General features: G+C 37.6%; 1 protein-coding gene across 7 annotated transcripts in view; it reads left to right on the top strand.

Annotated features, from left to right (window-relative positions):
• The window catches only part of ARHGAP15 (Rho GTPase activating protein 15), a 623,182-nt gene that overhangs the window by 352,700 nt on the left and 248,718 nt on the right, over positions 1–21,764 (top strand). For all 7 annotated transcript variants that reach the window (XM_022569650.2, XM_022569649.2, XM_022569655.2 and 4 more), the window contains one exon: positions 15,966–16,088. In XM_022569650.2, the coding sequence (XP_022425358.1) occupies positions 15,966–16,088 (123 nt within the window). The remainder of the gene's footprint in view (positions 1–15,965; positions 16,089–21,764) is intronic.

Raw genomic sequence — 21,764 nt, 5'->3', positions numbered from 1 at the left:
AACTGATATTCCATCCGCTATTAAAATTTTTTTAATATATAAAATATGTTTTAGCTGTCATTATTAAATTACTTATCTGTGTACTGTAAGGCTGCATGAGATGTACTTCTGACACAATTCTGATAAGAAGTACCATTATATAAGACAATGCTGCTACCATATTTATCAAAGAAAAATTTCTGCCATTTCTATTTGGGTACACGCAAGATTTCAGTCTTAAAGTATAAATAAAATATTTTATTTGTTATTTTTTAAATTATTATTATTAGCAGAAGTTGTTGTGGTAACTCACATCATGCATTCATGTGGGAGGGTTTATACCGCCAGGACACTTATTGCCATCAAAGCTGCAATAAATAAACATTCATGCAGTTGGAGAATTTGGTATACAGTGTGTTAAAAGTGTGAGAAGGTATACTCTGTCTCAACCAGCAATTCCTAGGGCTCTTCCTATGCCATATAGCCATATCTCTTTATTGACAGCTAATATTAATATAAGCTTAACTTAATTTTTATACACTTACTCCAAATTTCTTAAATTATCCATATCTACTTTCTGTTTAGACACATCAGTGTTGTAATTTTTAATTGTTAGCTCCCAAAGGTCCAAGGACCATCTCTGTTTAATTCACTTTACAGAGTCTAGTGCAAGCTGTAATTTATGGTAATGATGGTGAGAATGATGAAGATGAGGAAGAAAGTGAGGAAAAGCATAAAGATAGTAATATATTCGTGTTCATACAAAGCCTTGTGATATTTTACATCATAACATTTAATCCTTACAACATTGCATTGGAGTTTTTGTATCCCTATTATACAGATAAGGAAATTGAGATTCAGGGAAGCCAAGTCACACACTTCCTAAGTGGTGGATCTGGGAGTCAAGATCAGCTCTCTTAGCCCAAATGCCTGTGTGCTTTCCACCATACATCTTGCTCAGAGAGTATTCAATTATTAAACATTTTTTTAACTGACTACTGACTCTGTGTCAGCCTTGATTAGTGTATAGGAAACACCCTTAAATTCCAAAGTGCTATGTGAAGATCTGCCTCAGCCCACCCTCATCTTTGACTTCCACGTGTATTCCAACAGCAGTTTATTTCATGTGGGCGCAAAACTGGCAGAAGAAGTATTTTTGCCAAACTATTATGTGACCAAGAGCACGTAATTCTTGGTTGGCCATTCCCTCACAGTGGAGCAATTAAGTTCAATTTTCCTTTGCAAGGCCCCACCTTTGACTCACGACCCTGTTCTCCTCTACTTTCTTGAGCCATTACATAAGCCAACACCTGTTTTTGTTGTCAGGAGTCTTTTCAGACTGATGTCCACAGGTGGTTTTTTCCTTTTTTTGTGTGTGCCACAGAGTGAAAAATAGCTAAACTTGCTTTCCAGTGGTTAATTTAAGGGAATATTTCCTGATAGAAATTTTCTAACTGAACTGCTTGACACAAATGGGGAGGGAGTCCGATCCTGCTAGAATATTTCCCTTTTACTCTTGGTTGTGCTTTGACAGTTTGAAGGATTAAGGGATAACAATGACAGTAGTTATTGTTATTATCAAGTCTGACCGCATCTTTCTCACCATTCACTGTGTCCCTGTTGGAATAGATGCTGATGACCACATCTGTTGTGTTATTTAAAGTAGATCTTTAAGTCAAAATAAGGATGTGTGTGCGTTGCCTCATTTTGAGTTTGCTTAATGTTTCCAACCATGTTTTAGAAGTAAATCCCAAATGCTTTTTTGCTAAGTGCATTTTCCTTTTGATTTTAAACCTATGTGTATTTTAAAGGTCATTTAATCCGCGCACTTCCAGTTTCTCTGGTCTTAAATCATCGCTGTATTATTTTTTATACAAGAGATACTTAATGTCTCAAGAAGCTTTCAGAGACCTTTAAAACCCAAAGACATTTTTTTTCCCCAAGAACAGAATTTCTATTTTGTCGAAAATAAACAAGCTTGAAGAAAATCAAGATCTCAGCCTGTTCAATAGTCCAAAAGTTCGAATTTCAGAGGGGTTGGAACTTGGTGAAATACATGTTCCCATTCCTAGCTCAATCCTCTTTATTCCCTCTTAGCTTAGGCTGAAACACATGGAGGGGATATCCAGCAGAGGACTCTCCTCAGTGACATCTGTGTCTGGAGGAGTGTCCTGGCAATTGGCAACAGGATCTTCTCCCCACAGGGAATGAGAAGGGTCAGAACCCTAAATAATAATAATCTATTACAGATTTCAGGTTACCAAAAGTTAAAGAAAAGTATAATAGCAAACACAGCATTGCTACATGCCAAAAGCAAGGCTACTGTAATTTCCCCCCTTGGGGCATGTATTTTTCATATTCTTATGCATAATTATGCATATGAATTTAAATATATTTCCAGGGCTTCCCTGGTGGCACAGTGGTTAAGGATCCACCTGCCAGTGCAGGGGACACGGGTTCGAGCCCTGGTCCGGGAAGATCCCACATGCTGCAGAGCAACTAAGCTCGTGTGCCATAACTATTGAGCCTGCGCTCTAGAGCCTGCGAGCCACAACTACTGAGCCTGTGTGCCACAACTACTGAGCCTGTGTGCCACAACTACTGGAGCCCGCATGCCTAGAGCCTGTGCTCTGCAACAAGAGAAGCCACCGCAATGAGAAGCCCGCGCACCTCAACGAAGAGTAGCCCTCGCTCACTGCAACTAGAGAAAGCCCGTGCGCAGCAATGAAGACCCAATGCAGCCAAAATTAAATAAAATTTAAAAATTTATAAAAAATATATGTATATATCCATATTCTATTCAAAACTCTTTTTCCAAATATGTACAATAAAACGAAATTAATTGATGGCAATGACTGCATTAAGATTCAAATCTAAAATACCTGATCACTGGAAGAATTGGGCTAGTAGTGGGTGCCTAGAGCAACAGACCTGGCTCCTGTAGAACATTCTTCTGGATTTAGGACAGTTTTTCCAATAAAGTTAAATCTGGGATTAGTGAGACATAAAAAATGTGCTGACAAAAACCCAGAGATGGTGCTTGAGACTTTGGAGAGAATCTTTACCCTGCTTCTTACTCTGTGGCCTAAGGCAAGTGACTTAAACAATTCGGGTGTCTTTTTCCTCATCTCAGAAGTAAGGGGCATTTGGGCTTCCCTGGTGGCGCAGTGGTTAAGAATCCTTCTGCCAATGCAGGGGACATGGGTTCGAGCCCTGGTCCAGGAAGATCCCACATGCTGCAGGGCAACTAAGCCCATGCGCCACAACTACTGAACCTGCGCTCTAGAGGCCGCAAGCCACAACTACTGAGCCCACGTGCCACAACTACTGAAGCCTGTGCACCTAGAGCCCATGCTCTGTAACAAGAGAAGCCACTGCAGTGAGAAGCCCGCACACCACAACGAGGAGTAGCCCCTGCTCGCCGCAACTAGAGAAAAGCCCGTGCACAGCAACGAAGACCCAACGCAGCCAAAAATAAATAAATTTATTTTTAAAAAAAGTAAGGAGCATTTATTTTATGTTCCCTCAAGTTCATTCCAGATTTAATATTTCATGTTTCCGTGACTCCAACATGAACTGCCCCCAAGAATGGGGTTATCTGATGGTCAAAAACAAGGAAAAGCTTGGCAACTTGATTACAATTAACTCATCTAGGAAAAGAAATAAAATATTCGGGATAATAATTGGATTTTGGCAGAAAGTAAATCTCCTATCACTATTTTTTAATGGAAAGAAGAGTTAATCTGAAGGTGTGCCTGGAAAGCAGAAAGCAGTTTCATTTGTCACAGACCTGGGGACCATCGTCTCTATAAAGGACCCCACATAGACTCCAAATAGACAACAAATAAAACAGCGTATATCCTGACCGCTTCAAGTGTCACAATGATATGGGTCTTTCTGAGTCTTTTCCTAGTTTTTTCTCCTTCTTTAGCAATGTATGTTATGAATTATGATTATTGCAATGGAGCCAAGTATTCACCGGCTCCAGCTAGATCTTTGTTTAGCAAGCATAAACTCACTGCCAGCTGCAAATTGCAGCTGTCTGTCAGCATTTGTGAGGACAAACCGCTCCACTATCGCGGATCACTTAGCTGTAGACTGCATACTGTGTCCTCAGTTCTGCTCAGCCCACCCTTTGCATTTTCAATACCCTTCCTGTGGGGGAGGGTCTCAGTGGTTTACAAGCACATTTTGGAGCAAATAGCTTGAAGCTTACATCAAAACGATGCCTCTACTAGAGGGTCCTATCCCAGCAAAACTATTTTGTGAGAGACTGACTCTGGCCTGACGTTCCCTGATCTCCGATGTCCTGAAAAAGGCATAGGAGGCTGCCACGCTGACAACCAGCCGTTCTTCAGGACAGAGTGACCCCTGCAGAGAGTGCCAAGAGAATGGGCCCAAGGCCAGGAGCCTGTCTCAGAGCTAGGGAATGTGAGGGTTGAGAAGGCCGTGGCCAAGGGGCCAAGCCAGAGGAAGGACATGGTCCAGGGGGCTCAGTGAGGCCATTCTGCTGGGCCATAGCATGGACGAGCAGGAAGCAAGGCTCAATGGGACCCTTATCTTGGGAGAAATCCTAGTCTCGAATGTTCAAGTAAACTTGGAACTCTGTCACTTAAGGAGGGGATTTGCACAATGATACATTTTTGCTTGTGTAGCATTTGCCAGCATTCTAAGCAAATTTTTTCCTTTAAATTTCCAGGCATACTTAGACTGGGGAAGAAGCTGACAGCACCACACCAGATTTAATTAAAGTATTTGTAGACTTAACCACGTCTTCCCTGTTTTATCATCAGAGTAACTCGTGAGTTCTAAGGATCACTTTTTTAGAGGGTTGACAATTTTAGGAATATTCTGAGAATTATCCCAAGATCGAGGAATACCCTGCTTTCCCCAGGCATTTGCATACAGTAAACTCTGAGCTTTGTAGAGGGTGAAAACTAAGACTGAAGGTTCTTTAGGCCCTGGAATGCTCCTCGTACACTGCAGGAAGCATGAGATATGATCAGTCAGTACTTGGGGAAGGTATGCTTTTAGATTTTGTTTAATAATATTTTCAAATAAAAAAATAAACCTGGAATTCTTCCCACTCATGAGGGTATTATGAGAACTGTTCTTTGTTATGTAAGAGTGTTGTTTCAGTAAGAAATGTGCCCTCTTGGGAAGAAAGGCACAATGCAAATTCAAATTAGTAATGAAACTGTACAATGTGTAGCATATGGCCAAAGTTGGCCTGAGTCACTCATGGGAGAAAACATTCTAAGACTTGGGAAAAGTCACATCCCTGGTGTGTGTGTGTGTGTGTGTGTGTGTGTGTGTAGGGCTGTGTATGTTTGTGGACAGGGGAGCAATGACCCAACATAAACTCTTTCTTTCCCACAACTGAAACATACACACAATACTTAAAATAGTTTCATTCAGGGGTAGAAACCCTGAGAGTCACAGGATCATTAAACAATAGCAAAGCTCTGTTAGTCCATGATCTTTCCATATTCAAGAGGATTGTAAAATAAAAACAAGACTCTGCAAGAGATTGACATTTTCCAAAGGGATAGCAACTTACAGTACAAGAGTGTTTGGATTGCTAAGTGCCTTCCCTTCTCTCTTTGCTGCAGTTTGCTGCTTTGTTCATTGTGAAACCTTTTTGCTGGATGTGTTACATGCGATGAGCTTTGGTGTTAAAATAAACAGAGAGGAAGGCTGCAATAATGTATTTCAGTTAGGAAGAAGCACTTGAAAGAAATTGGTTTTGCTATACACATGATGTGAGCCAATCAATAGTGGTTTAGTCTGACAAGCACTGTCAATATCCATTGTCACAGTTCAGAAAGTCTTTAATGGATAGTTCTTCAAAACCCAATGATTTCAACGCATGTTCAAAGTCTTGAAATACACTCTACCTGGCAGAAATTAATCACAGATAAACTCTTGGGGTTGTATACAAGTTTTTTTTTTTAACTGAGAGCCAAACAGCCGTCAATTAAAATGTGTATGTATTAATAAATATTAATCATATAAATTAATATAAACTTAATGTATGCAACAGCTAAAGGCATAATCTAATAATACCAGATACATAATAAATGACCAAGTAAATGCTGATAAAATGAGAGGCACTGGGATGGAAGGTGAAGAGTGCACTTTTCATACCACCTGATCTGTTTACTTACTGATTATTACAACCATGATTGTGATACGGGGTAACTCTCATAACCTCACAGTTCATAACAATTGTTAGTTTTTACTGAATGCTTACTATACCCTAGATATTGTGCTGGTGTTTTGCATATATTGGGGTATTTACCTGCTATAACAATCCTTGGTAGGGATATTGTCAGTGCCATTTAACAGATGAGAAAATAGAGGCAAAAAGAACTTATACTGCTTAAATAAGATCTTACCACTGTTAAGTATCAGAGTTGAAATTCAAAATCCAAAACTGGTAGTATTCAAAAGAGAGAAAAAATGCATGAGAGAGAACGGAACACACATTTTTGAAAAGGAACAGCATTAGCTGTTAGAAGGAGGCCACATATTAGTGGTTCTTATCTGCCTTCCCCTTAACTGCTGACCCTGAACTTACTCCTATGAAGCAACTAGGAATAATACAAGCAGACTCTGTGGTTGGATATAGAGAAGAATGAGATTCCTGGTTGGGCTGAGAGAAGAACTAAGGAGTTTGTAGACATGAATGTATGTGCTTTGAATGTATCGTGAATGTATTGTGGGCTAAGGGTGCATCATCTGTTTTTGAAAAAAGATTGTATGATGACAGGAATCAAGAACAAGGACTAAGAAATTGAGAGAACCGGCTAGGTCACTAGGCATTTTGGCTTAAAAGGAAGCCCCAATAGCTCTATTTCTATATTCATTCTTGTCTTGCTACATTCAGCCACCTGGAGCATGGTGAGAGATCCTTGTATTCACCTTCTGCCCAGTAGCTGAAGAGCTCAATTTGTGTTTATGATGGTTATGGCTCTGTGCAGCCCAGAAGCCATCTTCAGCTGTTCTGACTGACAATCCAGAGAGTATTCAGCTGTCAACACTGTGGCTGTCCTGTGATTCACTAATCTCGCCTAAAGCAACTCATTTTCCCTTTTAGGTCTACAGTGACACATAGCACCTAGAGTAATTTTGTCCGCAGTTCACCTGAAGCAGATGATTTAAGACCTTACGTCAGAAGTAGTTGACCACAGTGGGAGGCTACTGCCATCTCTCTATGTCCTTAGAACTTTGACAGCATTGCCAAACAGATAGAGAGGCAGGCAGTGGGGCAGGTTAGGCATGCCCAGGGGCTCCAAATCAAACAGCCCTGCATTTGATTTCTGGCTCGGCCACTATTGGCTACTTGGCTTAAGCTCTCTGAACCTCAGATTCCTAATCTGCAGAGTAGACAGCAATAAGAGAACCTACCACATTGAATAATCATGAGATATGACATTCTTAGTACAGTTCCTTGTCACACTGGTAGTACTCTACAAACATTAGTCATTATTAATAATACATGTGATTTTAAGATGATCAGATTGACGAGTCAAAATGGAAGTTGAGACTGCTTTAAAAGAATCAATACGATATAGATTATTATATGTAATTATGTAGATGATTATATATATAATTATAATATTTAGATTGTGAGAAAAGTTAAATATATATATTTATTTAACTTTTATCACAATCTAAATAAACAATTTATTCCACCACTTCCTCTTAAATATTGATTTTTTTGACTATATATTTTCCTGTCCTGGTTCAAATTTTATGTTTGAAAAATTAAGGATACATTGTAAAATATTCTTGATCACACATAGGGCCAAGAGTTTAGAGATTAAAGAAAAAGCTTCAGAGTTGTTATGTATTTCTCCCCGCTATGCCTGCTGAGAATACAGTATCTGTACACACATTTTCACAAAGGTACAAATACATACACGTGCACAAAATACATAGTGGTAGCTCTATTTATGTCTGTATGGAGAGAAGATTTTAATACCACCCACCCAATGCAATTACTGCTAAGCATGAGTCAGTATGTAAAGTAAGCATGGAAATTGGCTGATGCTCTAAAATATGAATATTATTTCTTTCTCCAACTTGACTTTTTTTCCATAGAAATCTAAGTGTTAATTTCCTAGAATTTTGTCATGCTTCTACCTCTATGGGGGGGAATTGCCATGCCAACAATCCTGTTGTTTTGGTTTTTCTTTATTTTGTTCTCTGTTTGTGGACTGATGTTCACATTCATCTGTAAGGCTCTTCTCATTTGATTTGGCCATGGCCTGTTTTCTATCACTAGGAGAGAACCCATCCCTGTATTTAATATGCAGCCTTTCCTCATGGAAAACATGTTTCTACTTCATGGTACCCTTTGTCTGGATTGGTGCCGTATGTTATTTTTTTCTTTCTTTCTTTTTTTTCCTTAGTAATTTTACTTTCAAAATCAGTTACTGCCTTAGCTCAGTAACCCCTTACTCTATTAGCAAATTTATCAAAGTTTTGAAATAGCTCTCAAGTGACAAAGTTTTACCAACACTACATTAAGTTGTAAGAAGCCAAGGTAAAATATCTAGTCAATAGAAGATGTCTTGATGATCTGAATCTTTACATCTTATACTGTATCTGTATCTGATTCTGTTTCAGGAAGAAATATCATCATATGTCTCTACATACACCATAGGTTTTTGCTATTTAGGTGTATTCTCTTTTTTTCTTCTTTCCTTTTTTTTGTGAATATGTAGTATTTCCATAACCTTTGATGCCAAAATCTTTTGCAACTCCGGCTTATAGAAAGAAACCAGATAGACTAACAATTGAAAGAAAATTATATTTGTGATGAAATTACTCAATATTTGCAGTACCGTTTTGAAGTTGTCATCATCATCATCATAACCGTCCTGAAAGTTATTCTTTCAGTAACTCAGTGCTATGCTAAACACTGTAAAAAGAGTTTAAATATACTACCCTGACTCACATTATAGAAGTGCATTATCAACACAGACACATCTAAGATATATCATGAGCAAAATTAAAATATTAGGTCAATACATGAAAAGACACTAAAGAATTCATACATTACTGGAAAAAGCAGTTAATGGCCTTTCCATATGGCTGAGTTACAGGGGCCATGACAGTAAACTGCCAGCTCTTTATTGACACTGAAAATGTAAAAATGTGAGTAGATTTGTCTATTTAAACTAGATGATTTAGCCTAAAAGTAAACATATTTCATTGCATGAATTCTCACTCCTCTTTAAATGAGTAGATAGCATAACTATGAATCATTGGCGAGAGAACGTTTTCATATCCTTCTGTTTCCAACTGATTATTTATTTTATATTTCTACAATGTCTAAGTGGGAATTAAGTGGTTAAAATAAAGCACTGCTGTTAAAACGCCCTGCATTCCCTCTTCCAATTATTTCCAGATTTAATCATGATTTGTGTTTCAAGTAAGTCACTTAAAGTTTCAATAACTTAGCTCCTCAGGGGATTGAAATTATGACTTCTGTTTACACTGAGCATGTGAAAAAAAGAGATATTAAATGACCGACAGTACATTTCAGTACATTAAGTCCAGACTTACCCTTTCTGCCCACTCTGACATGGAGTTATGTGCAAAGTTTTTGAGCTCTAAAACCACACTCTGGAGAGAGCAAAGCAGTATTTATTACAGCCTAATGAATTAGGGCAAGCACATATGCCCTGTAAAGGAATCAGGTAGGAGACTGGCAAGAAATTTAATAAACTTTATTTCTCTATTTTGGGTAAGGTGCTCTTGTTTTAGTAATTTAGAAAGTGGTACAACAGGGTAATTCCAAATACAAGAAGGTCATATTGGAAAATAGGAAAGGAGACAATCAGCACTTTGTTATGTAATCCGTGTGATGGTTTGAGAAGTGTTTTCGAATCTCTGGGGATGAAGAGCCTGCTATAACCCTATTTTGTCATTTCTTTCTGGACTTCCCTCTCCAAACACTGCAGTGCGGTAAGATGAGTGCACTAAGCAACTGCCGCCAGTTTTGCTCTGAACATCCTACCAGACTCTGTGTTGGGAGCTCTTAGCTGCTAATACAACTATCTATCTACACCTGATGTTGATCCCTGTGTAAAACCCCATCAAAAAAGTGACAAGTAGCCTAGAAATTTGTTTGTAATAGCATTTCTGGAGGGTAATGACTCTGCTTTCCTTTAGCAACATTTCTGAAATGTTAGCTCTCCCAGCATTTCCAAATTTAAAAAAAATAATAATATTAACAACATGTAATTGTAACATGGGAATACCGCGAGAACAGGAGTTTGGCAGGAAAAGGGGATATTTCAAAATAAGGTCCATAGCAAGAAAAATTCTGGCAGATGCACAGTTCTGGATCATATTATCCAAACCGTTGGATTCTGGAAGATTTGAAGGTTTTTCTTTCGTGGTTCCCATCCCTTAATAGAATGGTAGTGGATATTCATCATCTAAATTGTGTTGCTTCCTCCTCCCATTACTAAAGTTGGGAAATAAATATACAAAGGGCATCCTTTACAATAAGCATTCCTACCTCTAGAGGTGGTTTTAACACCATAATGGCTGCGTCAGGTATAAAACTTGTGTTGGGCTAATGCCTTATTCTCATATGTAATGATATTTATTGAAGATCATCTTGAAAAGCCCAGGATCCTAACTCTTGTCTGGTGTGAGCAGCTTTAACACCAATTAAATCTCTCTGCTGGTTAAGAATGGTGCTTAAAGCTAATGCCTTTGGCCTATGAGTGTGGAGACTTAAACTGCATATTGTTATTCAAAATTCTTACGCTTTGAAAAATAGTCTATTTGTTTGGGCTTGAAAGAAAAGCTCACCCATCAGTGGAAAAAAAAAAAAAAAGAGGAAGCATAAAGGAAATAAAAGTAAATTCTAGAATACCTGGAAAGCTAATCCAATTCAAGTTAACTTTTCGTGGAGGTGAAAATATGTAGAATTAAGAGTGATTCCTCTGTAAATCAGATTAAATGCTTTGGAATTTAAACCCCTATCTCTTCAGTCTCTTTTCATTTTTGAATAAAAAGTTTAAATGGGAACGGAAAAAAACTGCTCATTGGCTTAACATAAATCTTTAAATTGCAGTAAGCTTCACTCTCAAAAAGTAGTTGAATCTCTGAGGAAAGAGAAAAGGCTGAATTCTATTTTTCATAAATGATGGATTATTGTACCACACTGGGTATTTTCCAGTAAAGTGTCCTTTTATTTGCACTGTGTGATTACAAGTTTCTAAAAGTATGTGTGGGGTCACTTGGGTGCTGTGGGAAAGTGGAAGGAACACTGTTCTGTTAAAATCAGTAGTGAAATCAGAAGCAAACTATGTCCTGATTACCATAGGCATGTGTTTAAATTTTGCTTTCCTTAATTGGTTATGTTGTATTTACTTAAAATGAACAATTTGGCAAGTTTTTCTCCCTTGACAACAGAAAAACGTAAACTGTTTTATAAGTTTGGCTGTTAAAATCAGATTTGTAAACCACAATATTCAAAGAGTTTTATTGCTGTTTACAGGGGTCCAGTGATGGACTTTGCTTTATAACCATGTGCTCTTTACATTTTTAGTTTGTATTTACAGCGCTTTCAAGTTATTTGGTTAATAAAAATTATGCCATATATTATAGTCATCTATTGACTTTAACTTCTGCGGATCTCTTCTTAGAACAAAGTGAGCAGAATGAATGATGGCAAAGGCCTGGCAATTTGACTTGTCATCTGAGGACGATTATTTATGGCATCAGGAAATGGAAGTTGACACTCTAGTCTGTCTCCAGGAAAGTCATCATTAGAGGCAACTTCGGATAGTTTGGCTATGTTAAAAACTGTGTAATCATATTCAAGACTCTGCTAGTTTCTCAGAATGTATGAGAAAGAAACAGGCTAAAACATTTTAAAATACACTTTCATTTTTCTTGAAAAACCAGTGTACCTTACATACATTTCTCACATGTGGAGGCAGAAGTTGGTATTGAAAACAATATATATATATACACTATATAATTACTTCCATAATGTCACATTTATACCACATGTATGTGTTTTAATTTAAAAAGTACTTTTTAATCATATCATATTTACTAGTCCCTAACTGGCCGAAAAAATACCTCTTTTGGCCCTTCATTTCTTGACATTCTATCATGGAAAATGACAAGATTTTGAGGTGAGACTAGACATAGAAAATGGTAACCTGTGAAAATTTAGATTGATTATTCCATATCATTTCAAAGGCAGACAGACTTGAGACCAGAATTACTGAGGTAGATTTTTCCTGAAGGATAAGTGTTCCTTTAGCTCCCAGTACTAGAACCCAGAGCCACGGGGCTTTGATACAGCTATCAATTGGAGCAGATTATATATGACTGGACCCAGATGAAAGTTGATAGGATAGCATATAAGCACAGTATATTAAGACACTCAGAATGACTCATCCAGTCATACAGTTTTGAATCAGTTAATGCCTGACATTCATGATCCTGTAAAAGCAACTATGGCTTGCATGGGTTTTCAAGGCACTTGCTATTTCTCCAAAATGACCTGAGGTCTGTTCCTCCTCTAAGAACCCTTAGTCTCTTATACTTCAAACTCCTTATCATGATGTATTATTACTACATAGACCATACGCATTTCTATCCACAACAGTTAAATCCAGCACTGCCATGTATTCAGTAGGTGGTCAATGTGTGTGTGTGTGTGTGTGTGTGTGTGTGTGTGTGTGTGTGTATCACCTAGCAGCACTGTCCAAAAATATCTGAGCTATGTGTGTAATTTAAAATCTTCTCATAGCCACATTTTTTAAAGTAACAAGTTTTAATAATATATTAATTTTAACAATATATTTTTTAACAAAAATATCCAAAACATTATTATTTCAACCTATGACACAAGCTACATTGCAAATACTCAATAGCCCTGAGTGACTAGTGGCTACCATATTGGACAACACAGGTCTAAAGCAGTGCTCCTCAAACCATTTTATGTTCAAATACACAAAAAAAATGATAATATTTGCATAGCCCACTGGAACAAATAAATAAGACTGCTCATAGCCAACAACAATTTCCCAGGGGCTCAGGTTGCCTTGGTCCTGCTCAATTACACAGAGTGCTGAGGGCATCCGTAAATCTCACTCTACATAACCATCCTGTCAGATATAATAGTTGGGACGCTCTGGTCTACAGCAGTGCTTCCCAACCTTTTCAAGTGATAGACCCATTGACCACACTCACATGAGAGTGGTTGTACTTTTATAAACAGCTCATTTAATTAATAGATAGCAGATAGATAGACAATAGATAGATGATAGATCAGACATGTATGTTTTACATATATATTTTTATATACATGCTACTTATAGAGAGATATATTATTAAAATAATAGGGTTTTTTTTTTTTTGCTTTTCACTGTTGCTTTACATTTTGTCAGCGTGGGAGTAGCCCTTCCACCACCAATAAACAAGAACTGAAGCAGGTCCTATAACTTGTCCCTTCAGTTTAAGGGAATGATTCTCAGCAGGGAGCACTTTTTCCCCCTCTCACCCCAGAAGACATTTAGCAATGTCTGGAGACATTTTTGATTGTCACAACTGAGGAGAGTGTGCTACTGACATATTGTGGGTAGAGGCCAGGGAGGCTTCTCAACATCCTTATCCTGTACAGAGCAACTCCCTGCAAAAAAGAATTTTGGGGCCTAGAATATCAATAGTACTAAGATTGAGAACCTTACTTTGAGGTAATATAAGATATTATGGTCTTATAAGTGGCAAGTACTGTCTCAACTCAGTATTTAATAGTGTATAACCCCATGTGATAATCAAAATTTTGAACTTAATTTAAAATTAAAACTCCACTCTACACTTAGCTAGGAGGGGGGCAGGATGCTTTCCTCTTCTTTTCCTTAGCCTAACACTTCACTCCAACTCCCCATTTTGCTAACACAAGTTTATAACTACTTTGTGGTCAAAGCTAGAGGAAGGAGATTGCAAAAATGTCCTTATTTGACCAGTTATAAGAAAGCTTCTCACACTCTAGGCCTGGCAGAATTTTTAAAGCATACACTCTCCCTTAGGCACTTTTGCGGGTTCCTTGGAGACCCCACTGGGAAAATTTGACTTCAGATCCTCTAATTCAGGCAATTTATTTTCTTCCAGCTGCAGCTCCCTCCTAAGTCTCTCTCTTTTCTCTTCTGAGTTCCTCAGGAGAGGATAGAATGACTCAAGTGAAGCTCCCCTACAGCTGTAACTTAGTAAAGTGTTTTGCACCCAATAGCTACTTAAAAAATTTTAGTTGATTAAAACCATTGTACTTGAAATGACTACGTGAGCTCCTGATATTTCTGTTTTCCTTCCCCTTCCATTCTTTCACCAATACTCCAATACATTAGAATACCAGATAAAAATCCTATGAGACTGGTCCCATATCCAAACTGGACCTTGGACAAGTTACTTAGCTTGACTCTCTGACTTAGCTTCTTCATCTCTAAAATGGATGAATTAGTTTATATACTTCAAAAGGTCATTTGAGATTTGATTCAACAAATATTGACTAAACACTTACTAATTCTAAACAGTGTTTGAGGTATTAGGGACACATCAGTGAACAACATTTGTAAAAGTAGATAAAAATCCCTGCCTACATGTAGCTTACATTGCAGTAGAATTAGGTTAAATCATGTTAGGTGTTTAGGAGAATATCAAGCATAAATTACGGTATCAATACATTTTAGTCATATTATTATTAACCCAACTGAATGATTGGCTTATTCTAAAATATGATTTGAGAGGAAAAGAACCTCTATGTTCCTACTTAAGTGCCCCAAATCCTCACATGACGTCAGTAATTAGGTTAAGACAGTGAAGGGCCCACTTACGATCTGTATCTCAGGTCATACAGATAATAAATTCCTATCATTTCAGGAATTATTAATGATAAGAATCATTGTTAACAAGTTAGTTAATAAAGTCATTAATAATAAGATAACTTGAATGTATTTAGACTCCATGCTTAATGAAGGTACAGACCTTAAGTGTTACGTTCATCATTGAATTCACAGCGTTTAGCACGGGATGTGATAATCAGTAGACATTCAGCAAATATTTGCTTAGGAAATGAATTTGATGCACACCTAACTTTGAAGATAACAGTGAGGCTAGGAAACTGAGGATGGGGGACTGATGAAGACATGGCAGAAGTTTGAGGCAATATGTGTTACAGAATTTCACCTAGTGGTAATTTCGCACAAATAAGAAGAGTAAAAAATATCTGCTTTCTGAAAAAGAAATCACTTTGGGTTAACTTGATAAAGAAAATTGATGAAATTATTTGGGCAAGCAGGATCTTTGAAAATGCCTGCATTTCCTACAGGCAGTATATAATCACAATTAATTGAAATTAACCAGAGCTCTTTTTTTTTTTTTTTTTTTTTTTTTTTTTTGCGGTATGCGGGCCTCTCACTGATGTGGCCTCTCCCATTGTGGAGCACAGGCTCCGGACGCGCAGGCTCAGCGGCCATGGCTCACGGGCTCAGCCGCTCCGCGGCATGTGGGATCTTCCCGGACCGGGGCCCGAACCCGCGTCCCCTGCATCGGCAGGCGGACTCTCAACCACTGCGCCACCAGGGAAGCCCAACCAGAGCTTTTTTATCTCTAAGTTAGATTAACTTTTCTACAATTTTGTGTATGGATACAGTTAGGTGGAATTATACAGATAAAGATTATTGTGGTAAATATGAGGAAATGAATGTGAAATAAATTGTGAAAATATGGAGCTAACCACATTCTCATTACACATGCATGTTGCAACAGAGCTAATATTTTCATATGGGCAAATTTTTACTCCTATGCCCTGTCTAAACAGAAGGGCCTGAGCTATTAATTCAGGTAGTTGTCCCATAACTACTGTTTTCTATTCATATTTGCATAAAGTAATAATCATAAAGGAAAAATTTACTGAAAGCCTCTTTTTTTTAAATCTCCAGTGTTCAGACTGCATCATAGTGCTTCTGATACAAGCGACAAAAACCGAGTTAAAAGCAGATTAAAGAAGTTTATTACCCGAAGACCTTCCCTGAAAACTCTGCAAGAAAAAGGACTTATTAAAGGTATAGAACATTTTATACTTTTACTGTAACAGTGATAAATAAATGTGCCTCTGTGTCCATAGTTATTCAGCTCTAAAGGAGTATTAAGATATTTTAGTCTTTTTAGGTTGCTTATTAAGTGTTCTGCTCTATAACAGAGGAAAAAATAGTTGTCCAGAAAACTAATCCTGAGAAAATAAAGGTTGTGTCAGAGGATCATTGAAAAAAAACACCTAGTGTTGCCCTCAGAGGATCTGGGCTCTGGACCAGCAGCCGAGAAGAAATATCCTAGTGGCCCATCAGAATGATCCCATGTCCCCACATGCCTGGACAATCCTAGTTATACCTGTCGTCCCAGAATACTTAGTAACAGCAGCCCTTTTCATTCTCAGATGAGTCCTGATTTGTACTATAAGTTGTCTGATCATGTAGTCATAGTCTGAAGTAAGTGCGAGGAAGAAAGTGCTAGGAGGAAAGTCCAAGATAAACTAGTGTCATGAAAACTTACAGATTTGAGAGCTGGAGAACCTAGAACTCAACCTAAACTGAAATAAGCAGGTACTTTTGCAAATATATCTAAAGTATATAAAATATCCTAGACCAGCCCAGCCACCAGAATAAAAAAAAACTCTGGCAAGAGACTGGAATTGGAATTCAGACCTTAGTTCTACCACTCACTAATATGGACATTGAACAAGTTATGATCTCTGAGCCTCAGATACCTCTTCTGTTAAATGGGTATACTTATACCCACCACCGAGAGGGCCACTAAAACAAATAAATGAGATAATCCATTTAAAGGATTTAACAGAGTTTCTGGAACATAATTATTCAAGAAATGTCCTCTGCTATTATTAATGCCATTATAATTCATTACTGTCGTTATTACCGGTAGTGTACCAGATAGATGAAAGGATGGATGGACAGATAAAACCAGTGATGTAGATTTCTATCACTGGAAATCATCACTTAGATCACACAGGCAAATGTATTATTTTCCTAAGAAGAAAACATATGCGTCAAGTCCATTATTCTCTCTGGTTTTCAAATTTTCTAACTGATGCATATATTTTGAAAGTTAAATACAAGAAAGAATTTGAAAAGAATTTGGGCTAAAATAAAGTCCTAAAATAAACTTTGAGAACAAAGTGGAAAGACTGATCCTTATAGAAATCAAAAAGTGATTTAATATGCAATTATTTCTCAGGAATAGGACAAAGCAGATAATATTTTCAGCACTACTTAGAATGAGAATTATTTCAATAGTTTAGACTAACTGTTTGACCTATCAATTTCAGTCCATTTTAAAAGAGGTGAACATATCACAAAAATCATCGAGCATTCTGAACCAATTGTGAAAGGTGAACTTTTATGCAGCATGAGCATACCTATCACTAATAGAATGGAACATTCTTAGAATGTAAGCATTTGCAAGTAGAACTAGAACGTGCTTTAAATCAGTCTTAGCTCAGACTTTTACTCTCTGAAGTGTCCTCAGTGGACAGCATTTGGTCCTCTACAGATCCAACTTCATATAGTAATACAGTAGTACCTTCAATTCTGCCTTCGAATTTATCCCCTATATTAAAAGTTTCTTAGAAAGGATTCAGTAGCATGTTACCTGCCATCCTGACAAAATATAAAACCAGATAAGTAGCCCAAACAATCCCAATCTGGCATAAAGTCCAAATTTTTCATGACTGTGGCAAAATAAAAGGGGTTTTAATTCAGTGGCACAGTCTGGCCCCAGTCAAAATGCTAAAGAATTAATAACCATAGTGCTCTAGAATTGGTCTCAGAAAGCGGCAGAGAAACCGGATGCCTGATGCAGTTTTCATACTGATGTCATGGAACCACCGAACACACTCCAATGATACATTTCCTATCTTAGAGCTCCATTACATTTTCACCATAGCTGACCAATGAGTCAGTATTCATTAGTAGGGCTATGGAAAATCTATGTGAAATTCCAATTTGATAAGCTTCCATTGTTGTCTTCAGTGGAATTTTCTTCCAAATACAGTTCAAGTTATGCAAATATAGTCACTTCTTGGGCTTGTTTCAGTTTTAACTGTGAATTTTTTGTAAGGCTTCTTCTGAGACTTTTTTTTTTAACCGAGTAGAAAGGATTAAACCAATTTTTAAAAAACGCAGGCCTAGTCAAATTTAGTACTTTAAGTCCATTTTCTTAGCATATCTAAGGCAAAGACTTAGAAAAAGCCGATGAAATCAGTGTTTCTGATTGGTTATGAAAACTCACATAACATAAATTAATGATTAACAGTTAAATATTTAATTTCTCCAAGTAAAATGACTTAACTCTTTCAAGAGAAGAATTATTTAGAAAGAGGGATAATGCCTTTAAATTTATTCTGCAGTGCATTTGACCAAAGAATATATATCAAATTCTTTAAACTGTTTAATTTTCCACATGTGGAATAAAGGCCTCCATTACCAAGGTTTGGGAAAGCTTTGGTAGTTTGCGTCTTACAAGTGTGCTTCCTGATACCTGGGGGGTTGGGGGGGGGGCTTGAAAACACTTTTCTAAGTGTTGACTCTTTTATGTAGTGTTCCCAACAGACTGAGAGGCCTGAGTTTTGAATTCAGCCAGCCTTTATTGAGCCCTCACTGTGGGGCAGGAAAGGCTGTGTTTTATGGACTTTAAATGCCCAGCAGAACTATATTCACAAAGTACTTTATGTGAAAAGAAAACTGTCCCAGTATCACACAGTCTAAGCTCAGTCACAAAGCCTTTCTTCAAAACCTGTTTTTAGGACTCACGGAGACCTAGCCAATATGTGATTTCTTTGGCCAGGTTTTAGATCTGGAAGCAGTCTCTTGATGGGGCTGCATTTTCTGATTTCTTTAATATGACTAATGAGAAGGGTACATTGTGATGCCAAAAAGGGGCCATCAGATAATTCTGAATGATCACCCAGTGGAAGGAAATCGTAATAGCTCAGGTGGGCATTGCAGTCATTGTGCCATTGCAGTGGTAGCTTCTGAAAAGCTTTCAATTTCTCCAAGTGCTTTCACATTTGCCAAGGGAATGGCAAGAGCTTTTTAAAAGTATGAGTTTATTACATTGAGCCTCTCATAGAAAACAAAACTCCAATCAGTATAATATGTAAATTATAGGGAAGAGGGTACATTTTAGGGTGGTAGGTGTGCTTATACATGTCCTCTACTTGCTTTTGGAACTGAGATTATAGCCCTTTAGCGTCAACCAAACTACCTTATGTAATCTTTCAAATGGCAGCATTGACGTCCAAGAACAGAAAACACTTGGCAGTGCAATTTTTAGAAAAGATAACAATTGGTTGGTTTTTTAGGAGCAACTAGTGTTTCCTTATATCAAAATGATAGAGTTAGAAAGTACTGTATATTTAGAAAGTGGTTTCTTTCATCTTTGTATGGACAAAACCATACTGGATGATATTAGCAGAAATTGAGAGTAATGCTGCACTACTTGTATTTTTTACTCAGTATATTGTAGAGGAAACAACCAGTCTGAGGATGAAATAGTATGCCTCCAGGATTTATGATGAAAAGCAGTGTTTTCCTGCCTTACCCCAGTTTTCCTTCTTGCAGGGCACCGTTTGGAATGGTTTCTGTTCGCAGCTCTTCTGGTGGCTGCCTCCCTATCTTATGTTATTGTTATTTGGGGTATAGATTTTTGTCAATATCTTGCTTATCTGTAATGTTTTAATATCTTTATTTATAAAGCTTAGACATTACCTCAGATTTATTTTACAATGAATCTGACTTAATTAAACTAGACTTCATCTACCTGGCCCTCTCTTCCCCAAATACTCAAATATAGCCGGTCTTGCTGTTACTGTTGGCTTCCTCTGAAGCATCCAACATACTTGAACCTCTATTTATTGTTCTATTAACCATAGAAAATTGAGACTTAATGCATCCATTGGCAAGATGAGAAGCATAGTGTCCTTTGCCCCTTTCATCTCTTCTGCCTTTGCTATTGAGTCTTCTGCGTTTTGAAATTTTATATTATTTCACTGGTTTCTGTAATTATGACTTATTTATAGGTTGACTCTAAAAGCAGAAAACCAAAAAAACAGCATTCGTATGATTATGATTAGGTAAGGCTGCTTACTGCAGCACCAAGTATTAGACTTCCTTCCCCTTTCTTACAGTATCATGACCCTGTGACTCTCAAAGACAAATGCACCTTGATCCTGGTGCAAAAGATTCTCCTTTCTTTTACACTTGAAGGTTAGTAAGTTTATGTTGTTTCACAACCACAGTCAAGTCTTCTATTTCCCACCACCCCCCACCCCGTCCCCCGCATATTTTGAATCTAAATGTGAAAAAAACAGTCAGTTAGTCATGAGCATTTACTTCATATTTATCATGTAAATATTTTGGAATTTTTCCCCAGGTAATTTGCCAGATTGGATTAATTTATCCATGGGTCCAATGCTATGCCATATCGGCCACACATATTATAATGTCCTTATTTTTAAAGCTATGCTTCATCATTTGCTTATAATCATGCTATTGTTTAGTTTGATATATTTTTGGATCGTGAATTTCTTGTACAGATGTTTTTTTTTTCCCCCAGAGTTTTATTTTTCATTGCTTTCTGAGCCTTTACATCCTCAAAGGCTTTAATCCTCTCAGTTAAACATTCTATATACTTTAGTCTGTGACTCCCTGGTTTTTACCCCAGAATGTTTTCTAAAGTCCTTCCACCATCCTACTTCATTTGTATTGCTTGCTTTCCAGGCTTCACATTTATCACCCTGTGATTTCCTTTCACTGATCTTCTGAGTTGTAGTCACTGTCTTCTGAATCACATGCCTTTTCTTTCTTGCTTTAATTTCTTCTATTTCTATGTAACTCCAGTGACTCATTTAGGAAACATGAGAACTTGACTGCCTAAAAATATCTTCAGGATGCAGGCACACTTAATCAATAGTTTAGTTGGGCATAAAATCCCATTGCCTCTAGAATACAGAGTTGCAGCTTCCATTCTTACTCTTGTTACTTTGAATTTTTTTTCTTTCAGAATCATTGAAGGTTGTTTTTTGGGTTTTGTTTGTCTTTGAGATTCTGCAATCGAGATAATGTATATTGGCAGAATTTTTAAAATTTATTCTGCTTGGCACTCAACTTGAAGAACAGTGACTCTTTGGCTCTGGAATTTTTTCTCTTTATTATTATGTTAATAAGTTTCTCCCATCAGTTTTCTCTGTTTCCTCTTTTGTGATCTTTATGATGTGAGTGTTAGATCACCAGGATTGATTTTTCTCATGTTCTGAAAGAATTCTCAGTTTGATCCCCCCCCTTTTTTTTTTAAATTTTCATTTATTTATTTATTTATTTATTTATGGCTGTGTTGGGTCTTCATTGCTGCACGCAGGCTTTCTCTAGTTGCGGTGAACGAAGACTCCTCTTTGTTGCAGTGCACGGGCCTCTCATTGCGGTGGCTTCTCTTGTTGCGGAGCACAGGCTCTAGGTGCGTGGGCTTCAGTAGTTGTGGCACATGGGCTCAGTAGTTGTGGCACACAGGCTTAGTTGCTCCGTGGCATGTGGGATCTTCCCGGACCAGGGCTCGAACCTGTGTCCCCTGCATTGGCAGGAGGATTCTTAACCTTTGTGCCACCAGGGAAGCGCCCCCCTCCACCTTTATATTAATTTATTTTTACTAAAGCGATTATATTTTCAATTTTC

Source organism: Delphinapterus leucas, chromosome 8 (assembly GCF_059928025.1).
Source record: "Delphinapterus leucas isolate spDelLeu-1000000601 "Yukka" chromosome 8, BTC_Dleu_Yukka2, whole genome shotgun sequence".
NCBI classification, from domain to species: Eukaryota; Metazoa; Chordata; class Mammalia; order Artiodactyla; family Monodontidae; genus Delphinapterus; species Delphinapterus leucas.
The sequence above is the reverse complement of the archived record's forward strand: the minus strand, read 5'-3'. Positions and strand labels throughout refer to the sequence as shown.